Below are 17,851 nucleotides of genomic sequence, written 5' to 3' on the forward strand. Positions count from 1 at the left end.
GTGGTGCTGCTTTGCTCGATGCGACTCTTGTCCATTTGCATTTTATTGAGCGTGCCCTCGTAGATGAGGTTCAGTCCGCTGCCGTCGTCCATGAGCACCTTAGTGAGCCTAAAGCCATCCACAATTGGATTTAAGACCAGGGCGGTAGGTGCTTGGACTGATCTGACCCTTGGTTCGTCGTCGGCAGTAAAAGTTATTACCATGTCGTTCCAAGGATTTATTGTGGCTACTTGGTTGACTTCGGCGAGGTCGCAAAGCGCCCTTTTGCGCCGATTATTTGAAGAAAAGGCTTCGAAGATTGTAAAGACATTGGGATCATCGTCTTCCGAAGAGTGCGTCTCTGGGGTGATGTTGGTGAGGATAGCCTCGCCGCTCTTAGCCACTTGCCGGAGCACCCAACATGCCCGAAGACTATGTGTTGGTTCGGTATCGGCGTAGTGTGTATCTGACAGGGCTTGTCGAGCAAATCGTCGAGGACAGTTCTATGTCCTGTGAAGGATTTGATTCTCTTGTCAACGAGATGATGATCGGGTGGCCCATAAGGGTGCATCCTTTTTGCCCGTCCGGTGGGTTGCTTAAAGGAAGGAGGATCCCATCGGATTGTTTGGGTTTTCCAAGCGCTTTCCTTTGCGCAGTACTTCTATACTATGTGTGCCAAATCTGCAAAGTGCAGTATACGGCGGCAGTTGAGGGCATTGAGGATTCCCTCATCCATATAGTCGCGGCAAAAAATTGAAACCGCATCGTCGTCGCAGCAATCTTTAATCTTGTTTTTAACAAGGAGGAACCTAGCCCAGAAGTGATGGACCGTTTCCTGAGGTTGCTGTCGTGCATACATTAGGTCACATACGTATGGACGACCTGAATTGCTTGGGGAATATTGCTTGTGGTGGGTGGGCGGGCTAAAATCCAAACCCTGACCCGCCATTGGATCTGGAGTTTGAAGAATCTTCGAGGTCACTGTTCTAGGACCCGGAGGGTCCTGGAGACTTTCGGGCTCGACGCTTGATTCTACGTTCAGAGGACATACGGTCTCTTCCCGAAGACGGGTATACGACACGCAGGGCTCGGAAATCCGAACATAGCTTGTTCTTCACTTAGGGGGAGAAGTATTCTCGGCTTGCTCCTCCACGACCGCTACTAGGTGGGTGATCGGCGGGGACTTGATTTCCCTCTGATCGGGTTTAAGCCCAATCTGGTCATAGTCTGTTGCGACTCCCAGGGCGGCGATGCGATCCAACAGTTCGTTCAAGGACGAGACATCTGCCGGATCCATATTTTCGAAGTGTTTGAGGCTGAAGCGGAGGTGATGTTTGGCGATCGCGAGGGTTGCCTTTGGCTTAACGGCCAAGCGGACGCCCATGGTGAAGCTGCCAAGCTGGAGGACCTGTCCTGGAGCTAGGGCCCTTCCAGAGGTGATGTTTTCATTAATGACAAGGCGATTCATCGATCCTTCCATCGACGACACAGAGGAACTCTCAATGAAAGCACCAATGTCGGTGTCAAAACCAGCCGATCTCGGGTAGGGGGTCCCGAACTGTGCGTCTGAGAATCGGAGGTAACATGAGACAAAGAAGACACGATGTTTACCCGGGTTCGGGCCCTCTTGATGGAGGTAAAACCCTACTTCCTGCTTGATTGACTTTGATTAGTATATGGGTTACAAGAGTTGATCTACCTCGAGATCGTAATGGCTAAATCCTAGTCGTCTAGCCAATATGAATTCTAATAGCCTCTACAGACTAAACCCTCTGGTTTATAAAGACACTGGAGGGGCCCAGGGTTGTACAGAGTCGGTTTACAGAAGAAGGAAGCTATTCATCCGGACGCCAATCTTGCCACCCACGCAAAGGAGAGTCCCATCCGGACACGGGGGGAGGCCTTCTACTCTTTATCTTCACGGCCCATCAGTCCGGCCCATGATACACGGGTCGGATACCTAATGACCCCTTAATCCAGGACTCCCTCAAGGAGTAGTTGGCAGTCGGGATCCACACGTCACTCCTTGATGCATTGGCCCAAGTGTCATCCTCCCCGCCAAGAGACCACGAGATCAGACGCCGCGTCAAAGTAGGAGCGGCTAGTGTCCTCGTCACGTCGCCAGCCCGGCTCCTACTGGCACCTGACTACCATGAAGCATGCGCGGTTGTTGTCCCCGCCGTGTTGCCAGCCCTTTTTCCAGTGGTGCCTGACCACCATGAAGTAGGAGCAACAGTTGTCCCCATCGTAGTCGTGCACCCTCCCAGAGTACCACCTCTAGGGTGACGGGTCCCGCGACACCTCCCCCTCCTCCTCTACGAGCTTAAAAGCTCTTACCTAGATGAAGTGGCAGCGACATCGATGATCAACCTCCTTTCACAAGACCCTGGTGGTGCCATCCTGGGTCCTCACCGACGAAGATCTCGTGGCGACGTTGGCCCTGGACGAGTCCAAGACCACCAAGGAGACCGACGCCCACCGTGTGTAATCAAAACTTATAATAGAAGAAAAAAAGATCCCTTAGGATCCATCCTCTGCTCCTTGGCTTTGTGTGACTATCATGAGAAGAATTCCATTCCAAGAAGTCAAATAACAGGAAAAAGAAACGAGGTCAAGATCCATTGTTACCTGTACTGACAAAATGGAGAAAGTGTCTTCCGAAACGCAATCTACTACATTAGTTGGTGTAGCCAAAGAAGAGGATATCCCATTTTTTGACCCATTAGTCTTGAGATCAGACCCATACCTCGTCGACAAATCAATGACGACATCTTCCAACTCGGGGTCATCGAGTCGAAGCGGTAGTGCACGCTCTGCGAAGAGGAGAAGGTGCAGATGCACGGGTGCACTGCCGCCGCTTGAGACAGATGTCGTGGCGGTTGGCCCGACTCCCTGAACCGCTTCCCGGACGACGATTGTTGTTCAAATGGCCAAGGAGACATTTTTTTAAACACAGTATAAACGCAAGCGCTCATACATACGCGCATACACACACTCCCTATGAACACGCACACACACACCCCTACTCATATGAGCACCTCCGAGAGATTGAGCCGGCATATTATCTTGAGATTTACGAAGTCAGCGTTTCGTCATCCACGGGAACATCTTCTCCCACTAAAAGCGCATCGTCGGAAATCCTGAAATAAATTCAAGAATAGTGTAAGCACCAGAACTTGAACCCTGATGGGCTGTGGATACCACCGTCCCTGTAAACCATCCAACCACATGTTGGTTCGCCGATGGCAGGACATTTGCGAGTGTCCATTCGATGAGCACAGTTGGAGATGCCATGGAGCTATAACGTTTGCCAAGTATTCCCTCCGTTCCATAATATAAGAGCGTTTTTAACACTAGTAGATTATACCTGTTAAAAAACATGGCTGCGTCAAAGGATTGATCATGTATGTCGCCGTCAAATTAACAAACTCATGGTATTTCCCAAAAAAAAGGTTACCCCTGCCAGGCATCTCATTGGATCTGACGCTCTCTGTCAGTCGCCGAAACTGAACTGAATTTTCTGCGAATCAAGTATGTCCTCGTCCGCGTCGGCGGGGAGGGAGACAGCTAATCCACTACCAGCGCGCCCACAGGAAACGCAGCCGCATTTTCTTCCCTCCCAGGCGGGCGAAGAAAATCGAATTGAATGGAGCAGGTGGGCGGCCGGCTGGCTGGCTGGCTGGTCGTTGGCGTCGCCCGAGCCAAGTCACCAACCCGAGGCGCCGAACGCACCGCCGCCGCCCCGCGTCGCCTGCGGGCGTCACACGCACACCACGTGAACCCCACCCCACCCCCCGCCGCGCGGGCCCCGCTGCCCCGTCAGCGCCACGCCCCGCGCCGCCGCCCGGCCCGTCCGTCCGCGCTCCACACCCGCCCAAATCTCCGTTAACGCGCCGAAATCTCCTCACGCGCGTCACCCGGACCCACCGGGCAGGGGCGGCGGGGTAGCCACGCACCCCGTGACGACGGAGAGGCCTTTCCATCCCTCCCTCCCGCGCCGATCCAGTCCAACGACGCTAGGCTGTCGCGGCGGTGGTCGAGCTTATCGGCACGACGCGCCCGGGGCCCGCTGACGCGTGGGGCAGCCCGTCGGTGGTCGTCCCCATCGCAAACCCTCGGTTGTCCCGCTGCGCCGTGGGGCCAGGCGGGGCCACGCGTCGGGGCCCCATTGGGCGCAGGGGTCTCGGGGGGCTGCTTTTCTAGGCCCCCCCGGGCGCCGCCTCCTCTCCCCAGTTCGAAAGCCCAAGCGCGACGAGGAGACCTGCGGCGACACACGCAGACGCAGGTACCCAGCCGTTTCCTCCTCAAATCAAATCTCACCGCCGCATCCCTCAATTCTCCTCCGATTATCGTCGTCGTTTGACTAGATCTGCGGCGACACACGCAGACGCAGGTACCCAGCCGTTTCCTCCTCAAATCAAATCTCACCGCCGCATCCCTCAATTCTCCTCCGATTATCGTCGTCGTTTGACTAGATCTTCGCTGGTACCCCCGCCCCTCCATCCCCTCCCGTCGCCCTGATCCGCGGTGTTCTGACGGGATTTGTTGCGCTGAATTCTCGGGTTAAATCTGCTGTTTCGTACGGAATTGTTACCGTGCGTAGTGAATGGTGTTGTTATAGGATCGTTGTGATCTACCCGCGACTGGTTTGATAGGATTTGCCGCACGTCGGATCCCGTCAAAGCCTGGGTTTGGTGTGTGTTTTGCATGCGTGAATTTCGTTACTTCGTTTTTCCCCCTCGTGTGGATATATTACGGCAGATTAGATCCGATGCTTTGCAGTATTGCAGGGGTTGTATTTCGCTCGGATATGCGGGGCACGGTGGTATGCAAAATTGGCCTTGTTATTTGTGCCAGTGTGCAGTATACAATTCAAAATCAAACCTGTTTTCGGTATTTGGGGCCTATCTGAAAGAATTACAGCTGCTTTTGTTTTTTTGCTTAATAGTGCTTTCCTTGTGGAATTTTGTCTGGCAACATGTGTATTTGTGCGTGGATCATAGATTACTCATTGTAGAATTGTGTATTTGTACATATCCATATCAGTATTGAGAAAAAATTGATTTGGGGCGAGCAGTTAGCTGACTGTTGTTTTTCTCTTTGATCCTGCAGATTTGGCATTCAGAAAAAATTGAAATTGTGAACTGTGAAGATGACGGCACCAGCGGAGCTTTCCCGTGAGGAGAATGTGTACATGGCTAAGCTCGCCGAGCAGGCTGAGAGGTACGAGGAGATGGTTGAGTTCATGGAGAAGGTGGCCAAGACCGTCGACTCCGAGGAACTCACTGTGGAGGAGCGCAACCTGCTCTCTGTTGCATACAAGAATGTGATTGGAGCCCGCCGTGCCTCATGGCGCATCATCTCCTCCATTGAGCAGAAGGAGGAGAGCCGTGGCAACGAGGACCGGGTCACGCTCATCAAGGAGTACCGTGGCAAGATCGAGACTGAGCTTAGCAAGATCTGTGATGGCATCCTCAAGCTGCTCGAAACCCACCTTGTCCCGTCTTCCACTGCCCCTGAGTCCAAGGTCTTCTATCTTAAGATGAAGGGTGACTACTACAGGTATGATGGCCCGTAGGGATTCTTCATTAATTATGGGATTGTAATTTTTCATTTAGCTGAAGCAACTGTGATAAATAGGTATCTTGCCGAATTCAAGAGTGGGCCTGAGAGGAAGGATGCTGCTGAGAATACCATGGTGGCATACAAGGCTGCTCAGGTTGATCACTTGTTTTCATATTTAACAATGTCAATTTATTGGCGAAGAATCATTCTTCTGAATTTGTTAAATGTTTCTTTGGGATTATATAATATGTTCTACTTCTCTTGTTTAAAAAGGTTTGGTTTGCTGTATAATCTTTCAGGATATTGCTTTGGCTGAGCTGGCTCCAACTCATCCGATTAGGCTTGGGCTGGCACTGAACTTCTCGGTGTTCTATTATGAGATCCTCAACTCGCCTGATCGTGCTTGCAATCTCGCAAAGCAGGTTAGTTTTTCTGAGTCAGTTAGATGTTCTGTTTTTGCCTGTGCATGGTAGTTTTTCTGAGTCAGTTGGAATGTCGGATGTTCTTTTTTTGCTTGTGACGTGCTAGATACACTATACATGTAATTAAATTATTTTTCTCTGAATGATGCTTTCATGTTTGATAAGGTGAACTGGTAAAATTAATTACAAATAATGCGGCTCGTAATACATGCAGATTTATGAAAAATAGACCAGCAGCAATTTGGCTAATATTTGATCCAAATCACATTGTTTTTGTCATATTTACACTGCCACCTTCATTGTGCTGTTTGTTTTGACCACACAATAATATAGCAATTTTTAAGCATGCAAAAGGGATACCAATGAGAAATTTGAGGGTCGGTTCACCATTGTGTAAGTACCACACCTTATTTAAATATATAAAACTTCACAACTGGAGAAATAATGCAATCTATTTTTCATCTACTGGACTAGTAAATTTGATATCCCCTTGTATATTTTAGCGGCCAGTTTTTGCTTGTGATCATGGACAGAGCACACGGCAATTCATATTAGTTTGCTTGTGGTCATTTGACTTTAGAGCCAATGGAACTTTTCCATAATCTTTAGCTGTGGTCTTGGAGACAACAAAATCCTTGCATTGCTTGTCAACTGTGGTTGTTGAGTGTGACCACTGCCCACAGAAAGAAACATGTGGTCACTGGTGCACCTAATCTTGTATGATTATATTATCATTAAGTATCTCTCCCTCGTATTATTGGTTGAACGCCAGTGTTTGTTGTACTAGCTGTTGTGACTCATGAATGCGAGCTTGTACTTGACCTGTTCTCAGTGCCTTTATATTTGGTGTAGAAGTGTCTTCTAGAGAATAATGGATAAAATAATCTTCCATAGGTGTAGCAGAACTTGGCCAACAGTTCGTCATGAAGTGCCAGTTTCCTTAATAGTTAGATTCTTTGATGCAAAATGGAGTATTTTTTATTACATTTTTATATGTAACTTTTCATCGTTAATTTCATTTCAGTTATTTATTCTTCTGGCCCATTTTGACTTTCATCTCCAATTGTATTTCAATTATTTATTTATAAGCTTTGGATCTTCCTTTAGACATTCTTTGCAACTTGGCATCATGATGACGTTCCATTCATTCTGCAGGCATTCGATGAGGCCATTTCGGAGCTGGACACCCTGAGCGAAGAATCCTACAAGGACAGCACCTTGATCATGCAACTCCTTCGTGATAACTTGACCCTCTGGACTTCTGACATCACGGTATCGTTGATTTCGCAAGCACATCTTTTATCTTGTCGTGTTCCTCAAAACCATCATCCTCCTTGAACAATCGTAACCGACTTCCTTGGCTTTTTATCAGGAGGACACCGCGGAGGAGGAGATCAGGGAGGCTCCAAAGAACGACTCGAGCGAGGGGCAGTAAAGCCGGCTTTGCGACGCCCCGCAAGCTCCTAGCTAGTGTTTGCTACTGTCAATGACATTGCAATGTGGTCTGGATATGTCGTAGCCGTGTTATGGTTGTTGTCGCAAGATTTGAGGCTCCCCGTATGTGATGTTGCCGGGGAAGGTTGCTGTCGCCGCTTGTAGCGTAGCAGGCGGTGGCTGCCTCCTGGTCTGGCTCGGGAGGGAGCCCCATAGACTGGTGGTGGTGGTGGCCGTTCGTACTTTCGTTCTGCCTTAATATTGCTTCTTATCGTGAGTGGTCCGGCGTCAGTGTCTTGCCTGTTCTGTTTCGGTTCTTTTGGTGATTTTCCGTGGGGAGTACTCTCATTTGGGGATTGGCCGGATTGTTTGCTCCGGATAAGATTGAAGCGCTGACGAAATGGGTTTTAATTATTCGATAGACGCAGCCCATTCCTGTACCTAAAATCCTGAAACAGACGTCCTAGCCCACATCCTTCTAGCGGCTATAGCGGTGCCTCTGGCGGCGCGATCCGGGCGCAGTTCGGTGGAATGATTTTCTGTAGGGATTTGCGCGGGTGTTGGCATGTTGGGTGATCTGTGCGTCACGCAAGAATCGTGCGACGCATGTGGCGGAGGCTCGGAGCCTGATTGCCCGGCGAATCAGCAGCAGATCGATGCAGCTCAGCCGTGATTTCCTCTTCTGATCATTATTCTATTTTAGGATTGAGGAAGATTCTGATCTTTATTCTTTTTGAGGATTGAGGATATCTTCTGATCATTTCTGTAACAGGGGAATCAATCAAACAAACGAATACAACGTGAAAAACTCGTAGCTCTCCTTGCTAAACGTGAAAACTCTTTTTTTCGATGAAAAAAAAACCGAAGGGAGTAAGAGCAACTTCAATGGGGTGATTCATTTCGTCCGCGGCCGTTCGTTTGGGTCGGCGCGGACAAAAAAGCTGGCCTAACGCACCGACCCAAACGGATGTGCGTTCGCTTTCGTCCGTCTGCCGACCCATTCCCGGCCCATTTTTGAGCCTGATTTGCGTTGGCGCGGACACAAGACGGATGCGCGCGCTCGCCCTCTTTCCTCACCGGGCCCGCTGGTCGGTGGCACATTGGATTCACACCCTCGCCCGTCTGCTACGTCGCCGACGCCGCCGGCCATTTTTTCAGATAAAAATGGATATATAGATAGTTCTAGCTACACAGATAAAAGAAAAGACCACTACCCGTCGCTTTCTGACTCTGACTCGGTAATGTTCTCCTCCGACGTTTGAATGTAGGCGTCAGCATACGCCTCGTCATCAAAGTCCCAACCCGCCGTTTCTCGTCGCTCCAGTTTCAATTGAGCTGCCTGCTTCCGCGAACGCTTGTCCTCCCGATAGGCGGCTCGCTCCCTCCTCCTCGCGTCCCTCTCCAACCTCCTTTGCTTGTAGACTGGCGCTCGTCGACGATGTCCTGCGGGAAGCCTCCGCGCCACACCACCAAGGCTTCCACGTCCTTCTCCGCGATGGCTATGTTAGGGAAAGTAGTAATTTCAAAAAAAATCCTATGCACACGCAAGATCATGGTGATGCATATCAACGAGATGAGAGAGTGTGTCCACGTACCCTCGTAGACCGAAAGCGGAAGCGTTAGCACAACGCGGTTGATGTAGTCGTACGTCTTCACGATCCGACCGATCAAGCACCGAACACACGACACCTCCGAGTTATGCACACGTTCAACTCAATGACGTCCCTCGAACTCCGATCCAGCCGAGCTTTGAGGGAGAGTTCCGTCAGCACAGCGGCGTGGTGACGATGATGATGTTCTATCGACGCAGGGTTTCGCCTAAGCACCGCTACGATATGACCGAGGTGGATTATGGTGGAGGGGGGCACCGCACACGGCTAAGAGATCCAAGGAATCAATTGTTGTGTCTCTAAGGGGCGCCTCCCTCCCCGTATATAAAGGAGTGGAGGAGGAGGAGAGGGCCGGCCCCTATGGCACGCCCTGGAGGAGTCCTACTCCCACCGGGAGTAGGATTCCTCCCCTTTCCAAGTAGTAGGAGTAGGGGACAAGGAAGGGCAGAGGGAAGAGAAGGAAGGAGGGGGCACCGCCCCTCCCCCTAGTCCAATTCGGACTAGTCATCGGGGGGCGCAGCCTGCCTCTCTCTCTCTCTCTCCCGTAAAGCCCAATAAGGCCCATATACTTCTTCCTCCGTATTCCCGTAACTCCGAAAAATACCCAAATCACTCGGAACCTTTCCGATGCCCGAATATAGTCGTCCAATATATCGATCTTTACGTCTCGACCATTTTGAGACTCCTCGTCATGTCCCTGATCTCATCCGGGACTCCGAACTACCTTCGGTACATCAAAACTCATAAACTCATAATATAACCGTCATCAAACTTTAAGCGTGCGGACCCTACGGGTTCGAGAACTATGTAGACATGACCGAGACACGTCTCCGGTCAATAACCAATAGCGGAACCTGGATGCTCATATTGGCTCCTACATATTCTACGAAGATCTTTATCGGTCAAACCGCATAACAACATACGTTGTTCCTTTTGTCATCGGTATGTTACTTGCCCGAGATTCGATCGTCGGTATCTTAATACCTAGTTCAATCTCGTTACCGGCAAGTCTCTTTACTCGTTTCGTAACACATCATCCCGCAACTAACTCATCAGTTGCAATGCTTGCAAGGCTTAAGTGATGTGTATTACCGAGTAGGCCCAGAGATACCTCTCCGACAATCGGAGTGGCAAATCCTAATCTCGAAATACGCCAACCCAACAAGTACCTTCGGAGACACCTGTAGAGAACCTTTATAATCACCCAGTTACGTTGTGACGTTTGGTAGCACACAAAGTGTTCCTCCGGTAAGCGGGAGTTGCATAATCTCATAGTCATAGGAACATGTATAAGTCATGAAGAAAGCAATAGCAACAAACTAAACGATCAAGTGCTAAGCTAACGGAATGGGTCAAGTCAATCACATCATTCTCCTAATGATGTGGTCCTGTTAATCAAATGACAACTCTTTGTCTATGGCTAGAAAACATAACCATCTTTGATCAACGAGCTAGTCAAACTCTGTTTGTCTATGTATTCACACATGTATCATGTTTCCGGTTAATACAATTCTAGCATGAATAATAAACATTTATCATGATATAAGGAAATAAATAATAACTTTATTATTGCCTCTAGGGCATATTTCCTTCAGTCTCCCACTTGCACTAGAGTCATGAAGGAAATATGCCCTAGAGGCAATAATAAAGTTATTATTTATTTCCTTATAATCATGATAAATGTTTATTATTCATGCTAGAATTGTATTAACCAGAAACATAATACATGTGTGAATACATAGACAAACAAAGTGTCACTAGTATGCCTCTACTTGACTAGCTCGTTAATCAAAGATGGTTATGTTTCCTAACCATGAACAATGAGTTGTTATTTGATTAACGAGGTCACATCATTAGTTGAATGATCTGATTGACATGACCCATTCCATTAGCTTAGCACCCGATCGTTTAGTATGTTGCTATTGCTTTCTTCATGACTTATACATGTTCCTATAACTATGAGATTATGCAACTCCCGTTTGCCGGAGGAACACTTTGGGTGCTACCAAACGTCACAACGTAACTGGGTGATCATAAAGGAGCATTACAGGTGTCTCCAAAGGTAGATGTTGGGTTGGCGTATTTCGAGATTAGGTTTTGTCACTCCGATTGTCGGAGAGGTATCTCTGGGCCCTCTCGGTAATGCACATCACTTAAGCCTTGCAAGCATTGCAACTAAATGAGTTAGTTGCGGGATGATGTATTATAGAACGAGTAAAGAGACTTGTCGGTAACGAGATTGAACTAGGTATTGGATACCGACGATCGAATCTTGGGCAAGTAACACACCGATGACTAAGGGAACAACGTATGTTGTTATGCGGTCTGATCGATAAAGATCTTCATAGAATATGTAGGAGCCAATATGGGCATCCAGGTCCCGCTATTGGTTATTGACCGGAGACATGTCTCGGTCATGTCTACATTGTTCTCGAACCCGTAGGGTCCGCACGCTTAAGGTTACGATGACAGTTATATTATGAGTTTATGCATTTTGATGTACCGAAGTTAGTTCGGAGTCCCGGATGTGATCACGGACATGACGAGGAGTCTCGAAATGGTCGAGACATAAAGATTGATATATTGGAAGCCTATGTTTGGATATCGGAAGTGTTCCGGGTGAAATCAGGATTTTACCGGAGTACCGGGAGGTTACGGGAACCCCCCGGGAACCATATGGGCCTTAGTGGGCTTTAGTGGAAAGGAGAAAGGGGCAGCCCAAGGTGAGCTGCGCGCCTCCCCCCTTCCCCTAGTCCTATTAGAACTAGGAGAGGTGGCCGGCCCCCTCTCTCTCTTCGCCCCCCCGAGGAATCCTATTCCAACTAGGATTGGGGGGGAATCCTACTCCCGGAGGGAGTAGGACTCTCCTGGCGCGCCCCTTGTGGCCGGCCAGCCTCCCCCCTTTTGGTCCTTCATATACTGAGGTAGAGGCACCCTAGAACACACAAGTTGATCCACGTGATCTATTCCTTAGCCGTGTGCGGTGCCCCCTGCCACCATATTCCTCGATAATACTGTAGCGGAGTTTAGGCGAAGCCCTGCTGCTGTAGTACATCAAGATCGTCACCACGCCGTCGTGCTGACGGAACTCTTCCCCGACACTTTGCTGGATCGGAGTCCGGGGATCGTCATCAAGCTGAACGTGTGCTCGAACTCGGAGGTGCCGTAGTTTCGGTGCTTGATCGGTTGGATCGTGAAGACGTACGACTACTTCCTCTACGTCGTGGCAATGCTTCCGCAGTCGGTCTGCGTGGGTACGTAGACAACACTCTCCCCTCTCGTTGCTATGCATCACATGATCTTGCGTGTGCGTAGGAATTTTTTTGAAATTACTACGAAACCCATCAGTGGCATCCGATCCTAGGTTATTTATGTTGATGTTATATGCACGAGTAGAACACAAGTGAGTTGTGGGCGATATAAGTCATACTGCCTACCAGCATGTCATACTTTGGTTTGGCGGCATTGTTGGACGAGATGACCCGGACCAACATTACGCGTACGCTTACGCGAGACCGGTTCCCCCGACGTGCTTTGCACATAGGTGGCTTGCGGGCGACTGTCTCTCCAACTTTAGTTGAACCAAGTATGGCTATGCCCGGTCCTTGCGAAGGTTAAAACAGAGTCTATTTGACAAACTATCATTGTGGTTTTGATGCGTAGGTGAGATTGGTTCTTACTTAAGCCCGTAGCAGCCACGTAAAACTTGCAACAACAAAGTAGAGGACGTCTAACTTGTTTTTGCAGGGCATGTTGTGATGTGATATGGTCAAGACATGATGCTGAATTTTATTGTATGAGATGATCATGTTTTGTAACCGAGTTATCGGCAACTGGCAGGAGCCATATGGTTGTCGCTTTATTGTATGCAATGCAATCGCGATGTAATGCTTTACTTTATTACTAAGCGGTAGTGATAGTCATGGAAGCATAAGATTGGCGAGACGACAACGATGCTGCGATGGAGATCAAGGTGTCGCGCCGGTGACGATGGTGATCATGACGGTGCTTCGAAGATGGAGATCACAAGCACAAGATGATGATGGCCATATCATACCACTTATATTGATTGCATGTGATGTTTATCCTTTTATGCATCTTATCTTGCTTTGATTGACGGTAGCATTATAAGATGATCTCTCACTAAATTATCAAGAAGTGTTCTCCCTGAGTATGCACCGTTGCCAAAGTTCGTCGTGCCCAGACACCACATGATGATCGGGTGTGATAAGCTCTACGTCCATCTACAACGGGTGCAAGCCAGTTTTGCACATGTAGAATACTCAGGTTAAACTTGACGAGCCTAGCATATGCAGATATGGCCTCGGAACACGGAGACCGAAAGGTCGAACGTGAATCATATAGTAGATATGATCAACATAACGATGTTCACCATTGAAAACTACTCCATCTCACGTGATGATCGGTTATGGTTTAGTTGATTTGGATCACGTGATCACTTAGAGGATTAGAGGGATGTCTATCTAAGTGGGAGTTCTTAAGTAATTTGATTAATTGAACTTAAACTTATCATGAACTTAGTCCTGGTAGTATTTTGCAAATTATGTTGTAGATCAATAGCTTGCGTTGTTGCTTTCATATGTTTATTTTGATATGTTCCTAGAGAAAAATTGTGTTGAAAGATGTTAGTAGCAATGATGCGGATTGGATCCGTGATCTGAGGTTTATCCTCATTGCTGCATAGAAGAATTATGTCCTTGATGCACCGCTAGGTGACAGACCTATTGCAGGAGCAGATGCAGACGTTATGAACATTTGGCTAGCTCAATATGATGACTACTTGATAGTTTAGTGCACCATGCTTAACGGCTTAGAATCGGGACTTCAAAGACGTTTTGAACGTCATGGACCATATGAGATGTTCCAGGAATTGAAGTTAATATTTCAAGCAAATACCCGAGTTGAGAGATATGAAGTCTCCAACAAGTTCTATAGCTAAAAGATGGAGGAGAATCGCTCAACTAGTGAGCATGTGCTCATATTGTCTGGGTACTACAATCGCTTGAATCAAGTGGGAGTTAATCTTCCAGATAAGATAGTGATTGACGGAATTCTCTAGTCACCTTCACCAAGTTAGTAGAACTTCGTGATGAACTATGATATGCAAGGGATAACGGAAACGATTCCCAAGCTCTTCGTAATGCGGAAATTGACGAAGGTAGAAATCAAGAAAAACATCAAGTGTTGATGGTAGACAAGACCACTAGTTTCAAGAAAAGGGCAGAGGGAAGAAGGGGAACTTCAAGAAGAACAGCAAGCAAGTTGCTGCTCAAGTGAAGAAGCCCAAGTCTGGTCCTAAGCCTGAGACTAAGTGTTTCTACTGCAAAGGGACTGGTCACTGGAAGCGGAACTACCCCAAGTGATTGGCAGATAAGAAAGGATGGCAAAGTGAACATGAGTATATTTGATATACATGTTATTGATGTGTACTTTACTAGTGTTTATAGCAACCCCTCAGTATTTGATACTAGTTCAGTTGCTAAGATTAGTAACTCAAAACAGGAGTTGCAGAATAAACAGAGACTAGTTAAGGGTGAAGTGACGATGTGTGTTGGAAGTGGTTCCAAGATTGATATGATCATCATCGCAGACTCCCTATACTTTCGGGATTAGTGTTGAACCTGAATAAGTGTTATTTGGTGTTTGCGTTGAGCATGAATATGATTTGATCATGTTTATTGTAATGCGGTTATTCATTTAAGTAAGAGAATAAATTGTTGTTCTGTTTACATGAATAAAACCTTATATGGTTACACACCCAATGAAAATAGTTCGTTGGATCTCGATCGTAGTGATACACATAATCATAATATTGATACCAAAAGATGCAAAGTTAATAATGATAGTCCAACTTAGTTGTTGCACTGCCGTTTAGGTCATATTGGTGTAAAGCGCATGAAGAAACTCCATGCTGATGGGATTTTGGAATCACTTGATTATGAATCACTTGATGCTTGCGAACCATGCCTCATGGGCAAGATGACTAAGACTCCATTCTCCGGAGCGAGCAACTGACTTGTTGGAAATCATACATACTGATGTATGTGGTTCGATGAATATTGAGGCTCACGACAAGTATCATTATTTTCTGATCTTCACAGATGATTTGAGCAGATATGAGTATATCTACTTGATGAAACATAAGTCTGAAACATTTGAAAAGTTCAAAGAATTTCAGAGTGAAGTGAAAAATCATTGTAACAAGAAAATAAAGTTTCTACGATCTGATCATAGAGAAGAGTATTTGAGTTACGAGTTTGGCCTTCAGTTAAAACAATGTGAAATAGTTTCACTACTCACGCCACCTGGAACACCACAATGTAATGGTGTGTCCGAACGTCATGACCGTACTTTATTAGATATGGTGCGACCTATGATGTTTCTTACCGATTTACCACTATCGTTTTGGGGTTATGCATTAGAGACAGCTGCATTCACATTAAATAGGGAACCATCTAAGTCCGTTGAGACGACACAATCTGAACTGTGGTTTGGCAAGAAACCAAAGTTGTCGTTTCTTAAAGTTTGGGGTTGTGATGCTTATATGAAAAAGTTTCATCCTAATAAGCTCAAACCCAAATCGGAGAAATATGTCTTCATAGGATACCCAAAGGAGATTGTTGGGTACACCTTCTATCACAAATCCGAAGGCAAGACTTTTGTTGCTAAATTCGGAGTTTTTCTAGAGAAGGAGTTTCTCTCGAAAGAAGTGAGTGGGAGGAAAGTAGAACTTGATGAGGTAACTGTACCTGCTCCCTTATTGGAAAGTAGTTCATCACAGAAATCTGTTCCTGTGACTACTACACCAATTAGTGAGGAAGCTAATGATGATGATCATGTAACTTCAGATCAAGTTACTACCAAATCTCATAGGTAAACCAGAGTGAGATCCGCACTAGAGTGGTACGGTAATCCTGTTCTGGAAGTCATGTTACTAGACCATGACGAACTTGCGAACTATGAGGAAGCAATGATGAGCCCAGATTCCGCGAAATGGTTTGAGGCCATGAAATCTGAGATATGATCCATGTATGAGAACAAAGTATGGACTTTGGTTGACTTGCCCGATGATCGGCAAGCCATAGAAAATAAATGGATCTTCAAGAGGAAGACGGACGCTGATAGTAGTGTTACTATCTACAAAGCTAGAATTGTCGCAAAAGGTTTTCGACAAGTTCAAGGTGTTGACTACGATGAGATTTTCTCACTCGTATCTATGCTTAAGTCTGTCCGAATCATGTTAGCAATTGCCGCATTTTATGAAATCTGGCAAATGGATAAACAAAACTGCATTCCTTAATGGATTTACTAAAGAAGAGTTGTATACGATGCAACTAGAAGGTTTTGTCGATCCTAAAGGTGTTAACTAAATATGCAAGCTCCAGCGATCCATCTATGGACTGGTGCAAGAATCTCGGAGTTGGAATATACGCTTTGATAAGTTGATCAAAGCATATAGTTTTATACAGACTTGCAGTGAAGCCTGTATTTACAAGAAAGTGAGTGGGAGCACTACAACATTTCTGATAAGTATATGCGAATGACATATTGTTGATCGGAAATAATGTAGAATTATTCTGCAAAGCATAAAGGAGTGTTTGAAAGGAGTTTTTCAAAGAAAGACCTCGGTGAAGCTGCTTACATATTGAGTATCAAGATCTATAGAGATAGATCAAGACGCTTGATAAGTTTTTTCAATGAGTACATACCTTGACAAGATTTTGAAGTAGTTCAAAATGGAACAGTCAAAGAAAAGGTTTCTTGCCTGTGTGACAAGGTGTGAAGTTGAGTAAGACTCAAAGCCTGACCACGACAGAAGATAGAAAGAGAATGAAAGTCATTCCCTATGCCTCAGCCATAGGTTCTATAAAGTATGCCATGTTGTGTACCAGATCTAAAGTATACCCTACACTGTGTTAAGCAAGGGAGTACAATAGTGATCTAAGAGTAGATCACTGGACAGCGGTCAAAATTATCCTTAGTGGAATAAGGAAATATATTTCTCAATTATGGAGGTAACAAAAAGGTTCGTCGTAAAAAGTTACGTCGATGCAAGCTTTGACACAGATCTGGATGACTCTAAGTCTCGATCTAGATACATATTGAAAGTGGGAGCAATAAGCTAGAGTAGCTCCGTGCAGAGCATTGTTGACATAGAAATTCGCAAAATACTTACGGATCTGAATGTGACAGACCCGTTGACTAAAATTATCTCACAAGCAAAACATGACCACACCTTAGTACTCTTTGGGTGTTAATCATATAGCGATGTGAACTAGATTACTGACTCTAGTAAACCCTTTGGGTGTTGATCACATATCGATGTGAACTATGGGTGTTAATCACATGGTGATGTGAACTATTGTTGTTAAATCACATGGCGATGTGAACTAGATTATTGACTCTAGTGCAAGTGGGAGACTGAAGGAAATATGCCCTAGAGGCAATTATAAAGTTATTATTTATTTCCTTATAATCATGATAAATGTTTATTATTCATGCTAGAATTGTATTAACCGGAAACATAATACATGTGTGAATACATAGACAAACAAAGTGTCACTAGTATGCCTCTACTTGACTAGCTCGTTAATCAAAGATGGTTATGTTTCCTAACCATGAACAATGAGTTGTTGTTTGATTAACAAGGTCACATCATTAGTTGAATGATCTGATTGACATGACCCATTCCATTAGCTTAGCACCCGATCGTTTAGTATGTTGCTATTGCTTTCTTCATGACTTATACATGTTCCTGTAACTATGAGATTATGCAACTCCCGTTTGCCGGAGGAACACTTTGGGTGCTACCAAACATCA

At 46.3% G+C, this 17,851-nt stretch overlaps 1 protein-coding gene across 2 annotated transcripts; it reads left to right on the plus strand.

Moving 5' to 3' along the window:
• Positions 1-4,116: 4,116 nt before the first annotated feature.
• On the plus strand, positions 4,117-7,691 carry LOC119355396 (14-3-3-like protein GF14-B). 2 transcript variants are annotated; one of them, XM_037622198.1, is made up of 6 exons: positions 4,117-4,264; positions 5,092-5,541; positions 5,620-5,698; positions 5,844-5,966; positions 7,122-7,238; positions 7,339-7,691. In XM_037622198.1, the coding sequence occupies exons 2-6, from the start codon at positions 5,132-5,134 to the stop codon at positions 7,399-7,401; spliced, it is 792 nt and encodes a 263-aa protein (XP_037478095.1). In that variant the 5' UTR covers positions 4,117-4,264; positions 5,092-5,131; the 3' UTR covers positions 7,402-7,691. The 2 variants fall into 2 exon arrangements, with proteins under 2 accessions (XP_037478095.1, XP_037478096.1); XM_037622199.1 differs by having other exon boundaries at positions 4,219-4,372.
• Positions 7,692-17,851: the final 10,160 nt, after the last annotated feature.

The sequence above is a fragment of the Triticum dicoccoides genome, chromosome 2A (assembly GCF_002162155.2).
Source record: "Triticum dicoccoides isolate Atlit2015 ecotype Zavitan chromosome 2A, WEW_v2.0, whole genome shotgun sequence".
Lineage (NCBI taxonomy): Eukaryota > Viridiplantae > Streptophyta > Magnoliopsida > Poales > Poaceae > Triticum > Triticum dicoccoides.